At 39.1% G+C, this 16,314-nt stretch overlaps 1 protein-coding gene across 1 annotated transcript in view; it reads left to right on the top strand.

The window, feature by feature from the left end:
* The window catches only part of RP2 (RP2 activator of ARL3 GTPase), a 37,310-nt gene extending 27,394 nt beyond the window's left edge, over nt 1-9,916 (top strand). Inside the window, exons 3-5 of the mRNA XM_005283283.4 lie at nt 721-835; nt 2,024-2,109; nt 7,042-9,916. Coding sequence (XP_005283340.1) covers nt 721-835; nt 2,024-2,109; nt 7,042-7,125 — 285 coding nt within the window. The 3' untranslated portion in view covers nt 7,126-9,916. The remainder of the gene's footprint in view (nt 1-720; nt 836-2,023; nt 2,110-7,041) is intronic.
* The last annotated feature ends 6,398 nt before the right edge of the window (nt 9,917-16,314 follow it).

The following is a 16,314-nucleotide window of genomic DNA, read 5'->3' as shown; positions in this document are numbered from 1 at the left end:
AGCTGAGATTGTTCAATCTTATTCTGATACCTATTGAACTTGAGGGATATATGGGAGCACCAAAAGTTACTTTTAAAGTGCCATTTTATGTGCACAAGTAATTTATTTGTACTTGGGTAAGAGTCCAGTTGGAAGCTTTCTTGAAAGTGTGGATACAATATCTTTACATAGCTTCTCTGTACAGAGAAGTGTTTTCCTTTTTAGAACTAAAACCATAAACTTGTGGATGGCTTTAAAAAAAAAAAAAAATCTTGACTAGTAGATAAAAGCCAAATGCTGTAGTTGTGGGTTAGAGAGGAGCCTGATCCAGGTTTGGTGTCCGTTGCAGCTAAAGAAAAGCTAATGGTGTTAAACACCTTTGCAAGTCAGGCAGTTAGCTTCAGTAGCATTTGTAGATGCTCAGCACATGTAGTTTCAAATTAAAAAATGTACAAGAAAAAACTTTAGTTTCAGGTAGGGGAATAGAACAAAAGCAAAGATTGGATGTCGTCTTTTCATTCCATTCAATCTTCAGGTGTGGTGAAGAGAGTGCTTTCCCTTTGTAAACTAGGGAAGAAGAGAATAAATTGAGAAGGTTTAATATTCAGAGGGGGAAATTGTGTATTCTATTCCCATGTAATTTATTTGGACTTTTGCTTTCAGAAAAGCCAACCATCTGTCCTCACTATATATCAATGATATTAACAGCTGTTTAACATGGGTACCCTTGTTTATTAACAGATGACTGGCAAAGGCTTTTTGTTGGTTCAGACTAAGGAAGTTTCAATGAAAGCAGAGGATGCTCAAAGAGTGTTCCAGCAGAGTGCATCTGACTTCATCCCTTTGCTTGAAAAAGGTAAGGCTTCTTAAAATATCACTTAAAAGGTCTTTTTTTGTTCTCCCCCCCCTTCTGACACTTAAAACTCTCAGTTTCTGGTCCATCTTAGTGTATTCCCTCTGGCTGTAGATAATACTTCAAAAGAAGGGAAATAGCTTGAGCCACAGGAGCAGTACAATCTATAGCTCACTGAAATCAATGGGAGGTCTTTCTATTTTTCTTCAGTAGGCTTTGGATCAGGCCCCGAATGAAGTGGTGAATTCCTTCCTGATCCCTCCAGGCAGTGCTCCAAAGGGGATCTAACCCAGTGTGGTTCACTTCTAGTGACAGGACCACATGGGTCTAAGTCTATGGCAACCTAAATATCTAACAGACCTTGTTCTCTTAGCTTAGGAAATAAATTCATGCTTTTAGATCCAGATCTTGCATGTTCAGTCCCTGCTGCTGGCAAACCACAAAGGTGTTGTATTAAATCTTTAATTCAAAAAGAAAAAAGCTAGAACTTGGCATGGCAGACTAAAATAGAATCCCAGTTTGTCATTAGCCATGATTCGCTACCGTTAAAGGATTTAAAACAGAAGCGAATGCTGTTGAAGACCACTAGCTTCAAAGTTAGTGTTTATATTTGTAAGTGGTGAAGTAGTCCCATTGTATACATTCTTTGGAGAAATCAAATACAGCCATAGTGAGCAGTTAAGCATAGATTTTAGTCTTCCTAACGCTTAGCATACAAACCGCTTTGTTGTTTTCTGCAAACATAGAATAGCAAAAGCTAAATAGCAAATTTCTGAAGGACTAGGTCCCATCCTAACGAACTTTGAGCCATCTCACAGCTGTCCATCAGTCAGCATGAATAAGAGTCTCCGTACTATAAGACTTTCCTTCATTTTCTGGTCCGTTTATGACCAGCTGCTTTTCAAGAAATTCAACTGGAAATCTGTATTCAGTTGTTTCTACAGCAGCTGTTTTTCCAATATGGAATTGCAGATGTTTTCCTCTGTACACATCCTTTTTTCAGACGTTTGTATTTTCACAGCTCCATTACTAATCCTAATCATGGAGGATGATGGTTGCAATAGGAACTCTGAGGCTTTATGTGAACAAAACTCAGGGCTCTGAAAGGGATAAAGAAAACAGCCAATCTCTAATGTTCCATTTAAGATGGAAATCTAAAAAACATTATTAGAGGTGAAACTCTCTTTGTAGGTCCTGTTGTTGCTTTGGAGTTTAATGGAGATGGTGCCGTAGAAGGATGTCGAAGCATTATAAATGATGTCTTCAGTGGAACCAAGGTGAGCTATGTTTTCTCTTGAGGAAATAATTATGACCAGAATCTGCCTGAAAAAATTTCATGATCTAGAAACCTTATTTTTCATTTGCTAAGGTTTTGTCAGCCAGCAAGACCTGAAAACATCAGTCTTAATTTTTTGAAACTCACATAACTTAATTTACTCCAAAGAAAAGTACACTCACCAGCGGGAAGTAAGAAACTTTCCCTGCCAAGTGAAGTGGGGATGCTAAATCATCAATTTCTGAAGAACTTAAGCTTTCTATTTAAAACTTGTGGTTGCAAAAATAACTTACCTAATGTACAGTAAGGCAGGGCTGTGTTCTGGGACTTACAAAGTAGACCACGCTGGAGCAATCTGCTCTTAATTCTTGGCTGAGAAGTAGGATGAGACTGCTGTTTTTTCTGAAGAGTGATCCTAGATACCTTTCAAGGTTCTACTGTATTTGTAAGACAGTCATGGTGCTAATCTAAAGATGTACCAAGATTTTTCCCTAGAACTTAAACATCCTCATAGTTTAGCTTTCTCACACCACATTACCATTTTTCAGATAGCGTCTTCTTCATTTGTTCTAATAATGCTTTCTCTGGGATAGTGTTTGTAATTTGTCTAAGTTCTTAATACATGAACATTTCAAAGGAGATGCATCATATGATACAGCAAGAAACTGAATAATATCCCAATAACCTTTAATCTGTTCGCTTAGCTTTTTTTATACCTCTTTGGGGCATACATTAAGCTAAGGGTATGGCTACACTGAAAACCTAAGTCAACCTATATTAGGTTGACTTACAACCACTGCAGTAATTACATATGCATGTCCACACTACCCTCCTGGGGTCAGTGTTGCGCATCCTCATGAGGAGTGCTTCCCCTGAACTAAGATGGGCAGTGTGGGGAGCTGAGCGCCTGGTCTCTCAGCTGCTGCCCCACAGGTTCCTGGGCTCCTGATGCGCTACCTCCCACCCCCATTCCCCACCAGGAACCAGGGGAAGCCACCTGGGGCTTCCTATCCTTGGGGAGCGGGGTTTAGCTGCCCTAGCTTCTCGGGGGCCCCTGCCTGGGGGCAGGAGCAGCAGGGGGGAAGCTGCTGGGGCTTCTTGCCCCAGCTGGGAGCGGGGTCCAGCTGCCCAGCTCTCCAGGGAGTTGGGGGAAGCTGGGCTCTAGCTGTCCAGATTTCTCTGTTTCATGGCTCCTGCCCTGAAATTGACAAGACAGCCAAAGTTGGGTGTAAGGGATGCAATGTTTACACAGACACTGTGATGCCTCTTGTGGAGGTGGAGTAGTTATATCGCTGGTGTAGGGCACTTACATGAACAGGAGGAAATCTGTAGTGTAGACACTGACAGAATTAGCCCTAAGGTGCCCAAAACTACTCCTTAGTTTTCCTCAAAAGAACAACTCCTTGACTTATTCAATCTGCCCAGTCTTTTGTTAGCAGCCTTTAAATTGGTTTATTGTGAGAAGATGCCAACTTTTCAAGACCATTTTTCTTTATCCATTGTCATGAGCAATGTTCCTTCTAATTTTTTTTCCCATCAGTGTATGGAATGAATTTTATGTGCACCAATATCAAGGTACTGTGTGGATGTGCACCACCAGTAGAAACAAAAAACCTACATATAATTTTTTTTTTTTTTAAGTTCCCATAGGGATAATTACTCCAGCCAGGACAGGTTAGGCATTTTAGAACTCACTATTCAAAGAATTTTATTTCTCTTATGCTTAAATTTATTAAATGCACTGATCAGTCAAAACACTAAAATAACACTTTAGAAGAATAAAATTACAAAGAATATATGTGCATTGCAGGAAGTAACAAAAAGTAACAACACAAGTATGTGTTGGGAGGTGTGCATGTGGCTGTCTCTTTAAGCACAGTGGCACTCACCAGAAAGCTCATTCAGACCTCAGCAGCTCCATCCTGCTCTTGAGTCCTGCCCCCCCATCCCCACTCTGCAGAGATGGGGTACATGAGCAGGGGTGGGAAGGGGATACCCTGACATCAATGCCACCCCCTCCACTCTGCACAGCAAGCAGGAGGGTCCCGGGAGCAGCTGGCCAGGGGCTCCAAGGCAGAGGGCAGGAGCAATGTGGCTGCAGAGCAGCAGGGAGGAGGGGCACCTGAACACACATCGCTGAATGTGTGTGGCTCTGCTAATCAAGTGCGCGGGACTTGATTGATTCTTGGGTGACCGCACAAATTAGAGGGAACATAGTTCATGAGATCAACCATAGCACAGCCAGGCTTAAAACCAAACCAACGTAGGTCAATGAGACTAGAGAAATCCAGATAGTTCTGATGTAGCCTTGCTACAACTTTATTGACTTTACCCAAAGAGGAAGTTGCCCTATGAATTTCTTAGCATAGAGTTGCTTGAGCAGTGGTCTAAAAATTGCTTCTTTGAGATGCTGGCATGCTTTTCTCCGGAAATGAGGTTGAAGTTGGTTGGCTATTCCCAGTTCCTTATTCTAGGTTACAGTTCCTTATTCAAAGGCTGAAGTTGTTTCAGTTATTATCAAATTGAATTACTTCTGAAAATGATATGGAATGGCATATCATGATGTTGGGTGTGGCCATGGACAGAGTATTAAAGTCCCCTTCCCCAACACTGTGTATTGTTAAAATTCTGATTACCTAGCTAATTTAACATGTACAAATGAGACAATCTCTGGACTACCTTCAAGTAGCATGTCTGTGCCATCAATTCGAGTCCTAAATCGGAAATGACACCCTGCTTTCTCACTTAAAGCTGATTTCTACACACAGCACTCTTCCCTGGAAAACTTCATGCTCTCATCCATGTGAAAATGCTTGTTGCATTGAATAAGCAACTGAAACATGGGGTTATCTGAGAAATATTTTTGTTTGCACATAGTCCAAAGACCATTTACATAATAAAACAAGCATTTGCGTAATGAAGGACTTTCCCCCATAATTTAACTTTTAAAATGCATATTATGAAATATATTTCATATCACTTTTAGTAGGAAACACAACTTTTTAATTATGGAAATAACCAACTTCAGACTTGCTTCTGCAAGGAGGTATTCTCCACTTCAGAAATGGTTCTAGCACCACTCTGCTGGCCTTCACCAACCAGCTGGGGCATGGATCAGTTTACATCTCTTGCTCAGGGGTATGCAGAATGTGCCACTGACTGAAACTCTATCAGGAAAAACTCACCACCTCCATACACAAATCTAATACCATGGAGAGCACGCTTGGATTCTAAACAGGCTATTTTATCTGATAGATTTGAAGAGTGCTGTTAGAAATACTTAATTTGGTCACTGGGTGTAAACAACTGTGATTAACTAGATTCTTCACCTGAAACAATTCTGGTCACCACTCTGGATGTTTGTAGGGGTCATTGTAAGAAGTCATTCATTATTAGTTGCACAGCCACAGTTCACGCTTACAAAAACTTCTGGTAAGTGGTCTGACTTTAGACTGAAATTTCTGCCATAGGTGCATTATTCACATTGGAAGAAGTTAACTGTTAAGGTATTGGACTTCACTCAGTTCAGTTACTGGCTGTACCATAGGCTTCCTTTGTGACGTTGGACAGTCACTTAATCTCTCTGTCGAAGATTGCCATTTTACAGATGGGGGTTATACTGCTCCCCAGTTCTTTGTCTTGATACAAAGCTTTTGCGGTCTATCTGAAAACCATGATGTCCTGTGAGGACAAGCGTGGGAGGAAAACTGTCTTAAAGAGCCATTGTATTCATGGCCAAAAATGGATCATGATATCCAACCAAAGCATTAATAGATCTATTAGATATTATTCCTTATTGGGTGTCAGAGGGCTCCATGTTAACTGGACTCTGAAAGTGGATCATCAAAACAGGCCTTTTGCACTGACAGGAGAGGTGTTTATCCTGATCTCAAAATGAAGGAGGGTAGTGGTTGGCCCAATACAAGAACACAAACCCTTCTCTCCAATCTCATCGCAAAACTAAGATTGAGAGCTGGAGTTGAGCTTGATGTTAGCTGGGACAGCGTTATGTTCTGGTATGGTGATCCTGAGATGTTTGAGCTTGAATGATCACCGAGAATTATCAGTCTCTAACTTTGATACCTTGGATAATTCAGTTAACTGAAGTACTCAGTCACTGTACATTGTCATTTAGTCACATCTTAACTTCCTACTAAGATGCATAACAGACTCTCTAAAATCCAGCTTTGGGTTGGAAGACAAACTTGCTTTTTAAGGCTAGATATAAACTGCCAAACCATTTCCCTGATAACTTACATTGCATTGTTTTAGATATATCTTGGCTGCCTGATGGATGCAGGCAGGCCTAGTTAATTAACTAAAATCAATATATTTTTTTCAACTATTTTCAAGGACAGCTACTTTGCACAATTGGAGTTTTTTGTAAAATTTTAAATATTAAACAATTTGGATGTTGGCAAAAAGTGGAAGCCACTTTTGCTGAGAAAGTACTTCTGAAATTTTGAAAATATACCCGAGGAGGTATATGTGGGAGAAGAGGAGAGAAATGCCTTTCTCAGTTTTGTGTGGCTTGGGAGGGAGGGGAAAGTGGTGGAGTACTTGCTCTGCTTCCTTAAGTGAGTTTGATGGTACCTCATAGCTTTTCTTCCCCCTACAGGATGATGGTTGAAGTGACTTTTAAATAGTCTAGTCTAAAATTTTAACTGTGTTTTAGGATGGACTGCTTAAACAGGAGCTATTTTCTATAAGGGAAAGATTGTTTTGCTTGACAAATGAAGTCTCGAATTTCTTTGCTTCATATACTGAGTCCTGAAACTATTTTAATTTCCTTTCAAAAATGAATTCTGCCTGTTATATGAATAAATCTCTAGAAATACAAACCTTTGTCATGTAAGGCTCTTGAATGAGCAGAGATGACCTGCATTTGTATATATCAGTGACAAGTAACTACTTCCTTGTTTCAAATATATAGGTTTTTGCATCGGAGAACAAAGCTTCCGCCTCTCAAGATGTAGACAGCTTCTACAACTTTGCTGACATGCAGATGGGAATGTGACTTGAAGATGTTCTTCTGCATGACCTGTCTCACCACTTGGATATAGCTTTGGTTTGACTGTGTAATGCTGCATTAGTAGCAAAAGTGTGTGGGGTTTTTTTTTTCTGATTGACCTTTGTATTTCATATGTTTTTTTATAAAAGGAATTGGTAAATTTAATACTGCATCACGTGAATTACAACGAACAATGTAGTTTCACATGTACATGTGATACTTATGTACCACTTAAGAAACAACACACTTTCTAGTAATTTATGATTATAGTGAAACTTTAATTATATTCTGATGTGAACATTCCTCAAATCTTTTAATTTGTAGGATTTTTAGAAAGTAGGTACAATGCTAGACCACATTTTATGTATTTTTAAAAAAAAGTCATTTCTTAACTGAAACACACTGCTGCCGGTATGTGTCAATGGTATGTTAGAGAAGGTAACTTCGTAGAATTCACAGTACTTTCCCATATGCAAAATTATTTTAATCAGGAAAAATGTCATTGCTAACTGATCTAAAGTTTCTTAAATTGTTTTCTTTTAAATAGCATGCTTTCACAGTTGACTTTACTCTGCTTCAGTCTTTGTATTCATAAACAAATTAATTGCACCAAGTGTTCTATACCAGATGGTCTTAAATGTTAATGTACTATACTAACATTAATTTTAATTACATTAAAAATAGTGTAAAGAGCCTGGGAGCTATGCTGCAGATGCTTTGTGCCCTCTCCTCCCAGCCCCCCATTTAGGAGTGTCTCCAGTGGTATAGTGGCTCCTGTCTCATCCCTCTTTTGGGCTAGTGTAGAAGATAAGCCTGAGGCTTCCTTACAACCCAGCTGCCATAATGGGTCTTTGACAACTGCCATTGTTTAGACCACACCACAGCCTAGAATCGGGGAGATAGTTTTAAAGCAGTGTTTGGATGCATGCACCTCCACTAAGTGTGCTCCTCCCATCATGATGAAGGATATGGACACAAGGTCTCTAGTAGCTGCAGATAATTGATTGATTGTAAAACTAACATTAGTCAGTTACTTCTAGAAACAGACCGAGAAAGCATTAATTTGAGACTAAAGGAATGTAACTTTTTTTACTATAGCTGTCTGACTTGTAGTTTTTTTTAATAGATGAGCTATGTAGTATTCCTGGTGGCATTTACTAGATACATCATTTCAGCATAAGAACGTTCACTACAACGTAATGAATCTTAATGCATACACATGAGAATATTGGATCCTCAACATTCAGATTGAGCTTCTGCAAGGTTTTACAAGAGTTCAGATTAGGGTTCCATAGGCCCTCTATTCAGACAGCAGAAACTTAGCTTCATTATGTCACAAATTTACTGGACTTATCAACTGACTGCTCTCCTATCATATGAGGTGCAAACCCACAACTATTCAGATTCAATGTGACTTGCTGGTGTAAACAAGCTTCCCAGTACCATTTAATGTAAAATGCTATGTTGTGATTTTCCTTTAAAAAAAAACAAAAAAACCTCATTGACGTTATATAGTCTGGTAGTTTTATCCTGCAGCCATCTTGCAAATAGAGCAGGAAACGACTGTCTTGATAGTCGGTCAATGCTGTGGCTTCAGAATGCCAAAGGAGGCTGGTTGAAATCCTTCGGGATTGGTGAAGGAAAGAAAGGGGTATGTCTGTCTGCATTACTCCCAGCCTTTGCAAGGGCCATAATGTAAATAAGAGTATATGTAAGTTCTGAAGTCTGCCGTTTTGCTACCACTAGATAATGCACGCTCTTAACTCCACTTTTTTTTAATAGAAGGAAGGTACACAAATTGAAAGGAAACTTTTCCTTCTATCTCTAGAGAAGGAGCATCTCTTGAGCTGACTAATTTGCAAACTGTGCTGATGCTCAGAAAAATCTGCATGGACATGGTAGGGTTCTGTTTTTATTTGACAGGTCAAAACAAGATTATTCTGCCATTAAATACTAGTTGGTGGTAGAAATTAGTACTTTTTTTATTTGAAAGTGGTCATTCAAATTATCATTCCAGTATACTGCATCTGCCATGCTGAGACTTGGGTGGAGGGTAAAATGTGTTTCAGTAAATGGAGTGGAAATGATACTGACCACACAACAGATCTTTCTGTCCTGATGTATGTTTCTATCCTGACAGTCACTATGCTTTAGAATCCTGCATGCGATATATTTCAAACCTGTCTTCATGTAATAAACTGTCTAAATATAATTGGTCATCCTATTCTTAAACCCTTTTGTGATCAGTAAATTAAGCCATGTGCTATATGTAAATGAGGATTTAGTTCTTCTCTTCTCCCCCACCCCCACTCGTAACAATTTCTGCTTGTTAATCAGGGTGAAGTTCTGTTTTTAATTGTCTGTACAGGAATGAGTAACTAGTTCTGCATTAACTTTCATATGACAAACAGATTTAGGTTTGAAATATTGGGGAAATTTCCACCAACTTAAGGAAAATGCTGTTTTTACAAGTGGTGGGTAACTAAACTGTCAAATGCAATTAAAGGGTTTTTCTTTTTATAGCACTCTTGTTTCTTTTGTAATATTTAAATACCTAATGGAATTATAACTGCTTGATAACAGCATATTTCTGAATCTTTTAACTTTATTTAATAAACCTTACTGCTAACAAATATTAGGAACACTTCTATTCCTAATGAAGTAAGCTCACCTCAGTTGTTATATGTATAGTGTAACAGTATTTGCTTCATGCAGCTTTTTGTATATTTTGATAGTTTTTGTATGTAATTTGTCTAGTAGTTGTGAAATGTGACTTGCAATAAACATTTTCAAAACAGTTTATTTCATAAGAATTTAAAATACTCTATGCAGTAGTATAGCTAAAACTGTATTTTAAAAATGTTAACTGATATATAGTAGTTTAAAGGGGAGGAATTTTAAACTGTCAAATTACTTACTACTTAGTGGAGAAAGCACTGAGCTGGTTTTTGTAGTCATCAGCTCATCTCAAAAGATGAGGGGTTTTTTTTTGTTTTGTTTTTGTTTAGCCAACCATTTATGTAGTAAATATAGAAATGAGTTGCTACTGAGGAACAGTAGCTAGGCTGGGGAAAGAACCTGAGAATGGCTATACTGGGTCAGACCAATGATCCATCTAGCCCAGGATCCTGTCTTCCAACAGTGGCCAATGCCAAGTGCTTAAGAGGGAATGAACAGAACAGGCAATTATCGGGTGATCCATCCCCGGTTGCCCATTCCCAGCTTCTGGCAAAGAGAGGCTAGGAGACACTTCAGGGCATGGTTTTGCATCCCTGCCTATCCTGGCTAATAGCCATTGATGGAATTATATTCCATGAGTGTATAGAGTTGGGGTGTGGTGTGTGTGGTTTTTTTTTTTTTTTTTTTTTTTTGGAACCCTTTCATAGTCTTGGCCTTCACAACATCCTCTGGCAAAGAGTTCCACAGGTTGACTGTGCATTGTGTGAAGAAATACTTCCTTTTGTTTATTTTAAACCTGCAGCCTATTAATTTCATTTGGTGACCCCTAGTTCTTGTGTTATGAGAAGGAGTAAATAACATTTCCGTATTTACTTTTTCCACACCAGTCATGATTTTATAGACCGCTATTGTATCCCCCTTAGTTGTCTCTTTTCCAAGATCAGAAGTCCCAATCTTATTAATCTCTCCTCCATAGGGAAACTGTTCTATACTCCTAATCATCTTCTCTTCCCCCCCCCCCCCCCCCTTTTCTGCGCCTTTTCCAGTTCCGATATATCTTTTTGAGATTGGGGGCATAACCAGATCTGCATGCAGTATTCAAGATGTGGGCATACCCTGAGTTTATATAGAGGCAATATATTTTCTGTCTTCTTATCTATCCCTTTCCTAATGATTCCTACCATTCTGTTAGCTTTTTTGACTGCTGCTGCACATTGACCAGACGTTTTCAGAGAACTATCCACATTGACTCCAAGATCTGTTTCTTGAGTGGGACATCATTTTATATGTATAGTTGGGATCATGTTTTCCAATGTGCATCATTTAATTTTATCAGCCATTTTGTTGCCCAGCCATCCAGTTTTGTGAGATCCCTTTTGTAATTCTTTGCGGTCTGTGACTTAACTATCTTGAGTAGTTTTGTATCATCTGCCAATTTTGCCAGCTCATCATTTACCCCCTTTTTCCAGATCATTTATGAATAGGTTGAACCGTAATGGTCCCAGTACAGACCCCTGAGGGACACAAGTGTGATATTAGCAAGGATATAAAAATCTTAAATTGATAAAAGGCAGAGATACAATCATGCCCTTTACAAAAATGGAGAAATCTACCCATGCGTGGGCTAAAACTGTAGAAGTGATGCAAAAGGAACACAGCTGAATTTAGAAATTCAGTTACTAAGCTTTCTGCAGGCTATTTAAATTATATCAGTAATATTTAACAATTGAGCTAGCCTTTTTTGCACTTGATTTCTTATTGCTAAAGCTGATGGGAGTGTATTTTGGGAGGATTATTGCACTGGTCATGTAATATAATTTCTCCCTTCTCAAAGCATTGGAGGCATGCAAAACTTTCCCAGAAATGTTCTGCCTCTCAGTAGTTGAATAACTACCGTATTCCATTAGATTATTTTTAGAAACATTATGGCATGACTAATGTGCAAATAGGAGCTATTTACTGTTTCCTAGTCAATTAAACAAAGACCAGGTGCTGGAGTTACATGTGTAGGCCCTGCACAATCAAGCTTGTACCTACTTTACAAAAAAAAAAAAAAACCCTGCAAAAATGCAATGCATTATTAAATTGTGTATATTCATCTTTGGACATGTGTAAGAAGCAAATTGTTTTCCTGGTGTAAGTATTAATCTGAGTTAATAACTAGTAGTACAAACTGAGAGCTAGTTCTAGTAAACAAATGTTGTGCTTGTTTAATAAATGAGACTTGAAGGCTAGGAGTAGCTCTTGAAAAGCAGCATCCAAACTCTCCTTATATGTAAACATACATGTAGAGAGATATTTGTAGAAGATTGTAATTTAGAGATGCTCCCTTGTAAGGGACAGTATTATGAACACAGAAATTTGGAGATGTGTCCTGGAGATAGGGACTGGTAACACCACAGGGCTTGTTCAGTAGCTCACCAGATGCTCTCCAGTTTGTTTTTATTAAAGTTTTATTCTTTTCTCATTCACTGGTTTGTTATTTAGTGAACCCCAAGATTGTTACATGGTGTCAGAAGTGCTGAATGAGAAGGAAACTGCGGTCATTTGAACTCCAGTGTTTGCAACTGAAAGCAGACACAAAGGGAGGCACCAGAGAAGCACATGGAGCACCAGGCACGAGGCTTTTGCATGCATTTAGCAAGCAATATAATAGCTTGACTAGCTTAAGAAGAGACGAAAAGCCCAAAATAGATGTGTTGCAACATCCATCCATCCAGTCTGCAATTGTCAGACAATGTTGCAGAGAACTGGAAAATTTTTAGATAGAGATTTGAATTGTGTTTAGCAGCCCTAGAGGAAAAGGAGAAAAATGATCAAGTGAAATCTTTTTTTTTTTTCTCTCTTCTCCCCCCTCCCCCCCAATGTTTTGGGAGGAAGCATTGGATATTTATAACAACTTTAAGTTTGAAAAAGGTGAAAGTATGAAGTTAAGTAAAATACTGACTAAATTTGAAGAACATTGCATGCCAAAAAGGAATAAAACATAAGATATGTTTTTACATGCTTGCGCAAAGAAAAAGAGACACCATAGAGCAATATGTCACAGAATTAAGGAAATGCAGTAAAACCTGTGACTTTGGTGAGATGACAGTCTGTGGCCAGAGCCAGAATCAGTTGGGGTGTTAAAGAGGATGTGTTGACAGAGAGAGAGTGCTTTGTGGAAACTTCACTTTAGAAAAAGTTCTCCAAATATGTAGGGCAGCAGAAACTGTGACAGCCCAAGCCAAAGAACTGAATTCACCAGAAGGGGTTATCCAAGTACTAAGTACAAACGAATATAGTCAGAGTAGGTCAAATCAAAGAGTGGAACCATTTGCTACGAAAACCACGTCTAGAGGGAAAATTGGACACAAGCGGTCATATGGAAGGTGTGGATCACAGCATAGCCCCAAACAGTGTGTTGCCTTTGGGAAACTCTGTCAAAACTGTGGGGAAAATAATCATTTTTGCAAAATGCTGCAGATCCTAAATGCAGAAAAGTCGTGTATTCAGTTAAAAACCATCTCATTGAGGAGTTTTTCATAGATGTACTGGGATTTATCCTGATGAGAAGGACTGGATACTGCATACGACAGTGAATGGAATTCCACTGAAACTGGACACAGGAGCTCAGGTTCGTGTTCTGTCTGAACAAGATTTAGAGACTATAAATAAGACCAAAACTGGGAGCAACAAAAATAAAAGTAACTGGTTATTCTGGAACAAATAAAACAGTGAAGGGGTGGTGCATTGCTAGTATCAACCATAAAAACACCATGTACAAGCAGGCTCCCTTTCATTGTAGTGCCAAAGGAAGTGACACCAATTTTAGGTCTGGCTGCATGTGAGAAACTCAATCTGGGTGCTCTCACTACAAGATCATATTGAACTTGGCTATGAGGCATTCTTTTGGGAATACCATGACATGTTTCAAGGGTTGGGTTGCTCACAGGATGAACATACGATCTGGATAAGCATGCAGGTCCTTCCACTTATCCATCCATGTAGAAAGGTGCCATTGGCACCCCATGATAAACTCAAGGCTGAGCTTGCAAGGATGGAAGCAATGCAAGTAGCCCAAAAAATTGAGGAGCCAACAGAATGGATGAGCTCCCTAGTTGGCATGGAGAAAAGTAATAGCCAGCTATGCCAGAGACTTCTCTTAGGGGAGAGTCTAATGATAGAGAATCTCCAGGTTATAGTCAGGAGCAGAGGATGGAAGAGGATAAAGTAGGGGCCAGATCAGATGATAAACATTCACATAAAAAAGAATCTGATACATCAGAAAAGGGCAGACAAATAGTGACAAGTTTTTAAAGTGCTTGTACACAAATGCTAGAAGTCTAAATAATAAGATGGGTGAACTAGAGTGCCTTGTGATAAAGGAGGATATTGATATAATTGGCATCACAGAAACCTGGTGGACTGAGAGCAATCAATGGGACACAATCATTCCAGGGTAAAAATATATCGGAAGGACAGAACAGGTCGTGCAGGGGGGGGAGTGGCACTATATGTGAAAGAAAATGTACAATCAAATGAAGTAAAAATCTTAAGCAAATCCGCATGTTCCATAGAATCTCTATGGATAGAAATTTCATGCTCTAATAAGAATATAACATTAGGGATCTATTATTGACCACCTGACCAGGACGGTGATAGTGATGATGAAGTGCTAAGGGAAATTAGGCTATCAACATTAAGAACTCAATAATAGTGGGGGATTTCAATTATCCCCATATTGACTGGGAACATTTCACTTCAGGACAAAATGCAGAGATAAAATTTCTCGATACTTTAAATGACTGCTTCATGGAGCAGCTGGTACGGGAACCCACAAGGGGAGAGGCAACTCTAGATTTAGTCCTGAGTGGAGCGCAGGAGCTGGTCCAAGAGGTAACTATAGCAGGACCGCTTGGAAATAGTGACCATAATACAATAGCGTTCAACATCCCTGTGGTGGGAAGAACATCTCAACAGCCCAACACTGTGGCATTTAATTCAAAAGGGGGAACTATGCAAAAATGAGGGGGTTAGTTAAACAGAAGTTAAAAGGTACAGTGACTAAAGTGAAATCCCTGCAAGCTGCATGGGCGCTTTTTAAAGACACCATAATAGAGACCCAACTTCAATGTATACCCCAAATTAAGAAACACAGTAAAAGAACTAAAAAAGAGCCACCGTGGCTTAACAACCATGTAAAAGAAGCAGTGAGAGATAAAAAGACTTCCTTTAAAAAGTGGAAGTCAAATCCTAGTGAGGCAAATAGAAAGGAGCATAAACGCTGCCAAATTAAGTGCAAGAATGTAATAAGAAAAGCCAAAGAGGAGTTTGAAGAATGGCTAGCCAAAAACTCCAAAGGTAATAAAATGTTTTTTTAAGTACATCAGAAGCAGGAAGCCTGCTAAACAACCAGTGGGGCCCCTTGATGATCGAGATACAAAAGGAGCGCTTAAAGACGAGAAAGTCATTGTGGAGAAACTAAATAAATTCTTTGCTTCAGTCTTCACGGCTGAGGATGTTAGGGAGATTCCCAAACCTGAGCTGGCTTTTGTAGGTGATAAATCTGAGGAACTGTCATGGATTGAAGTGTCACGAGAGGTTTTGGAATTAATTGATAAACTTAACATTAACAAGTCACCGGGACCAGATGGCATTCACCCAAGAGTTCTGAAAGAACTCAAATGTGAAGTTGCGGAATTGTTAACTAAGGTTTGTAACCTGTCCTTTAAATCGGCTTCTGTACCCAATGACTGGAAGTTAGCTAATGTAACGCCAATATTTAAAAAGGGCTCTAGAGGTGATCCCGGCAATTACAGACCGGTAAGTCTAACGTCTGTACTGAGCAAATTAGTCGAAACAATAGTTAAGAATAAAATTGTCCGACGCATAGAAAAACATAAACTGTTGAGCAATAGTCAACATGGTTTCTGTAAAGGGAAATCGTGTCTTACTAATCTATTAGAATTCTTTGAAGGGGTCAACAAACATGTGGACAAGGGGGATCCAGTGGACATAGTGTACTTAGATTTACAGAAAGCCTTTGACAAGGTCCCTCACCAAAGGCTCTTATGTAAATTAAGCTGCCATGGGATAAAAGGGAAGGTTCTTTTATGGATTGAGAACTGGTTAAAAGACAGGGAACAAAGGGTAGGAATAAATGGTAAATTCTCAGAATGGAGAGGGATAACTAGTGGTGTTCCCGAAGGGTCAGTCCTTGGACCGATACTATTCAACTTATTCATAAATGATCTGGAGAAAGGGGTAAACAGTGAGGTGGCAAAGTTTGCAGATGATACTAAACTGCTAAAGATAGTTAAGTCCAAAGCAGACTGTGAAGAACTTCAAAAAGATCTCACAAAACTAAGTGACTGGGCAACAAAATGGCAAATAAATTTAATGTGGATAAATGTAAAGTAATGCACATTGGAAAAAATAACCCCAACTATACATACAATATAATGGGGGCTAATTTAGCTACAAGAAGTCAGGAAAAAGATCTTGGAGTCATCGTGGATAGTTCTCCGAAAATGT

The sequence above is a fragment of the Chrysemys picta genome, chromosome 1, assembly GCF_011386835.1.
Source record: "Chrysemys picta bellii isolate R12L10 chromosome 1, ASM1138683v2, whole genome shotgun sequence".
Classification (NCBI taxonomy): Eukaryota; Metazoa; Chordata; order Testudines; family Emydidae; genus Chrysemys; species Chrysemys picta.
The sequence above is the reverse complement of the archived record's forward strand: the minus strand, read 5'-3'. Positions and strand labels throughout refer to the sequence as shown.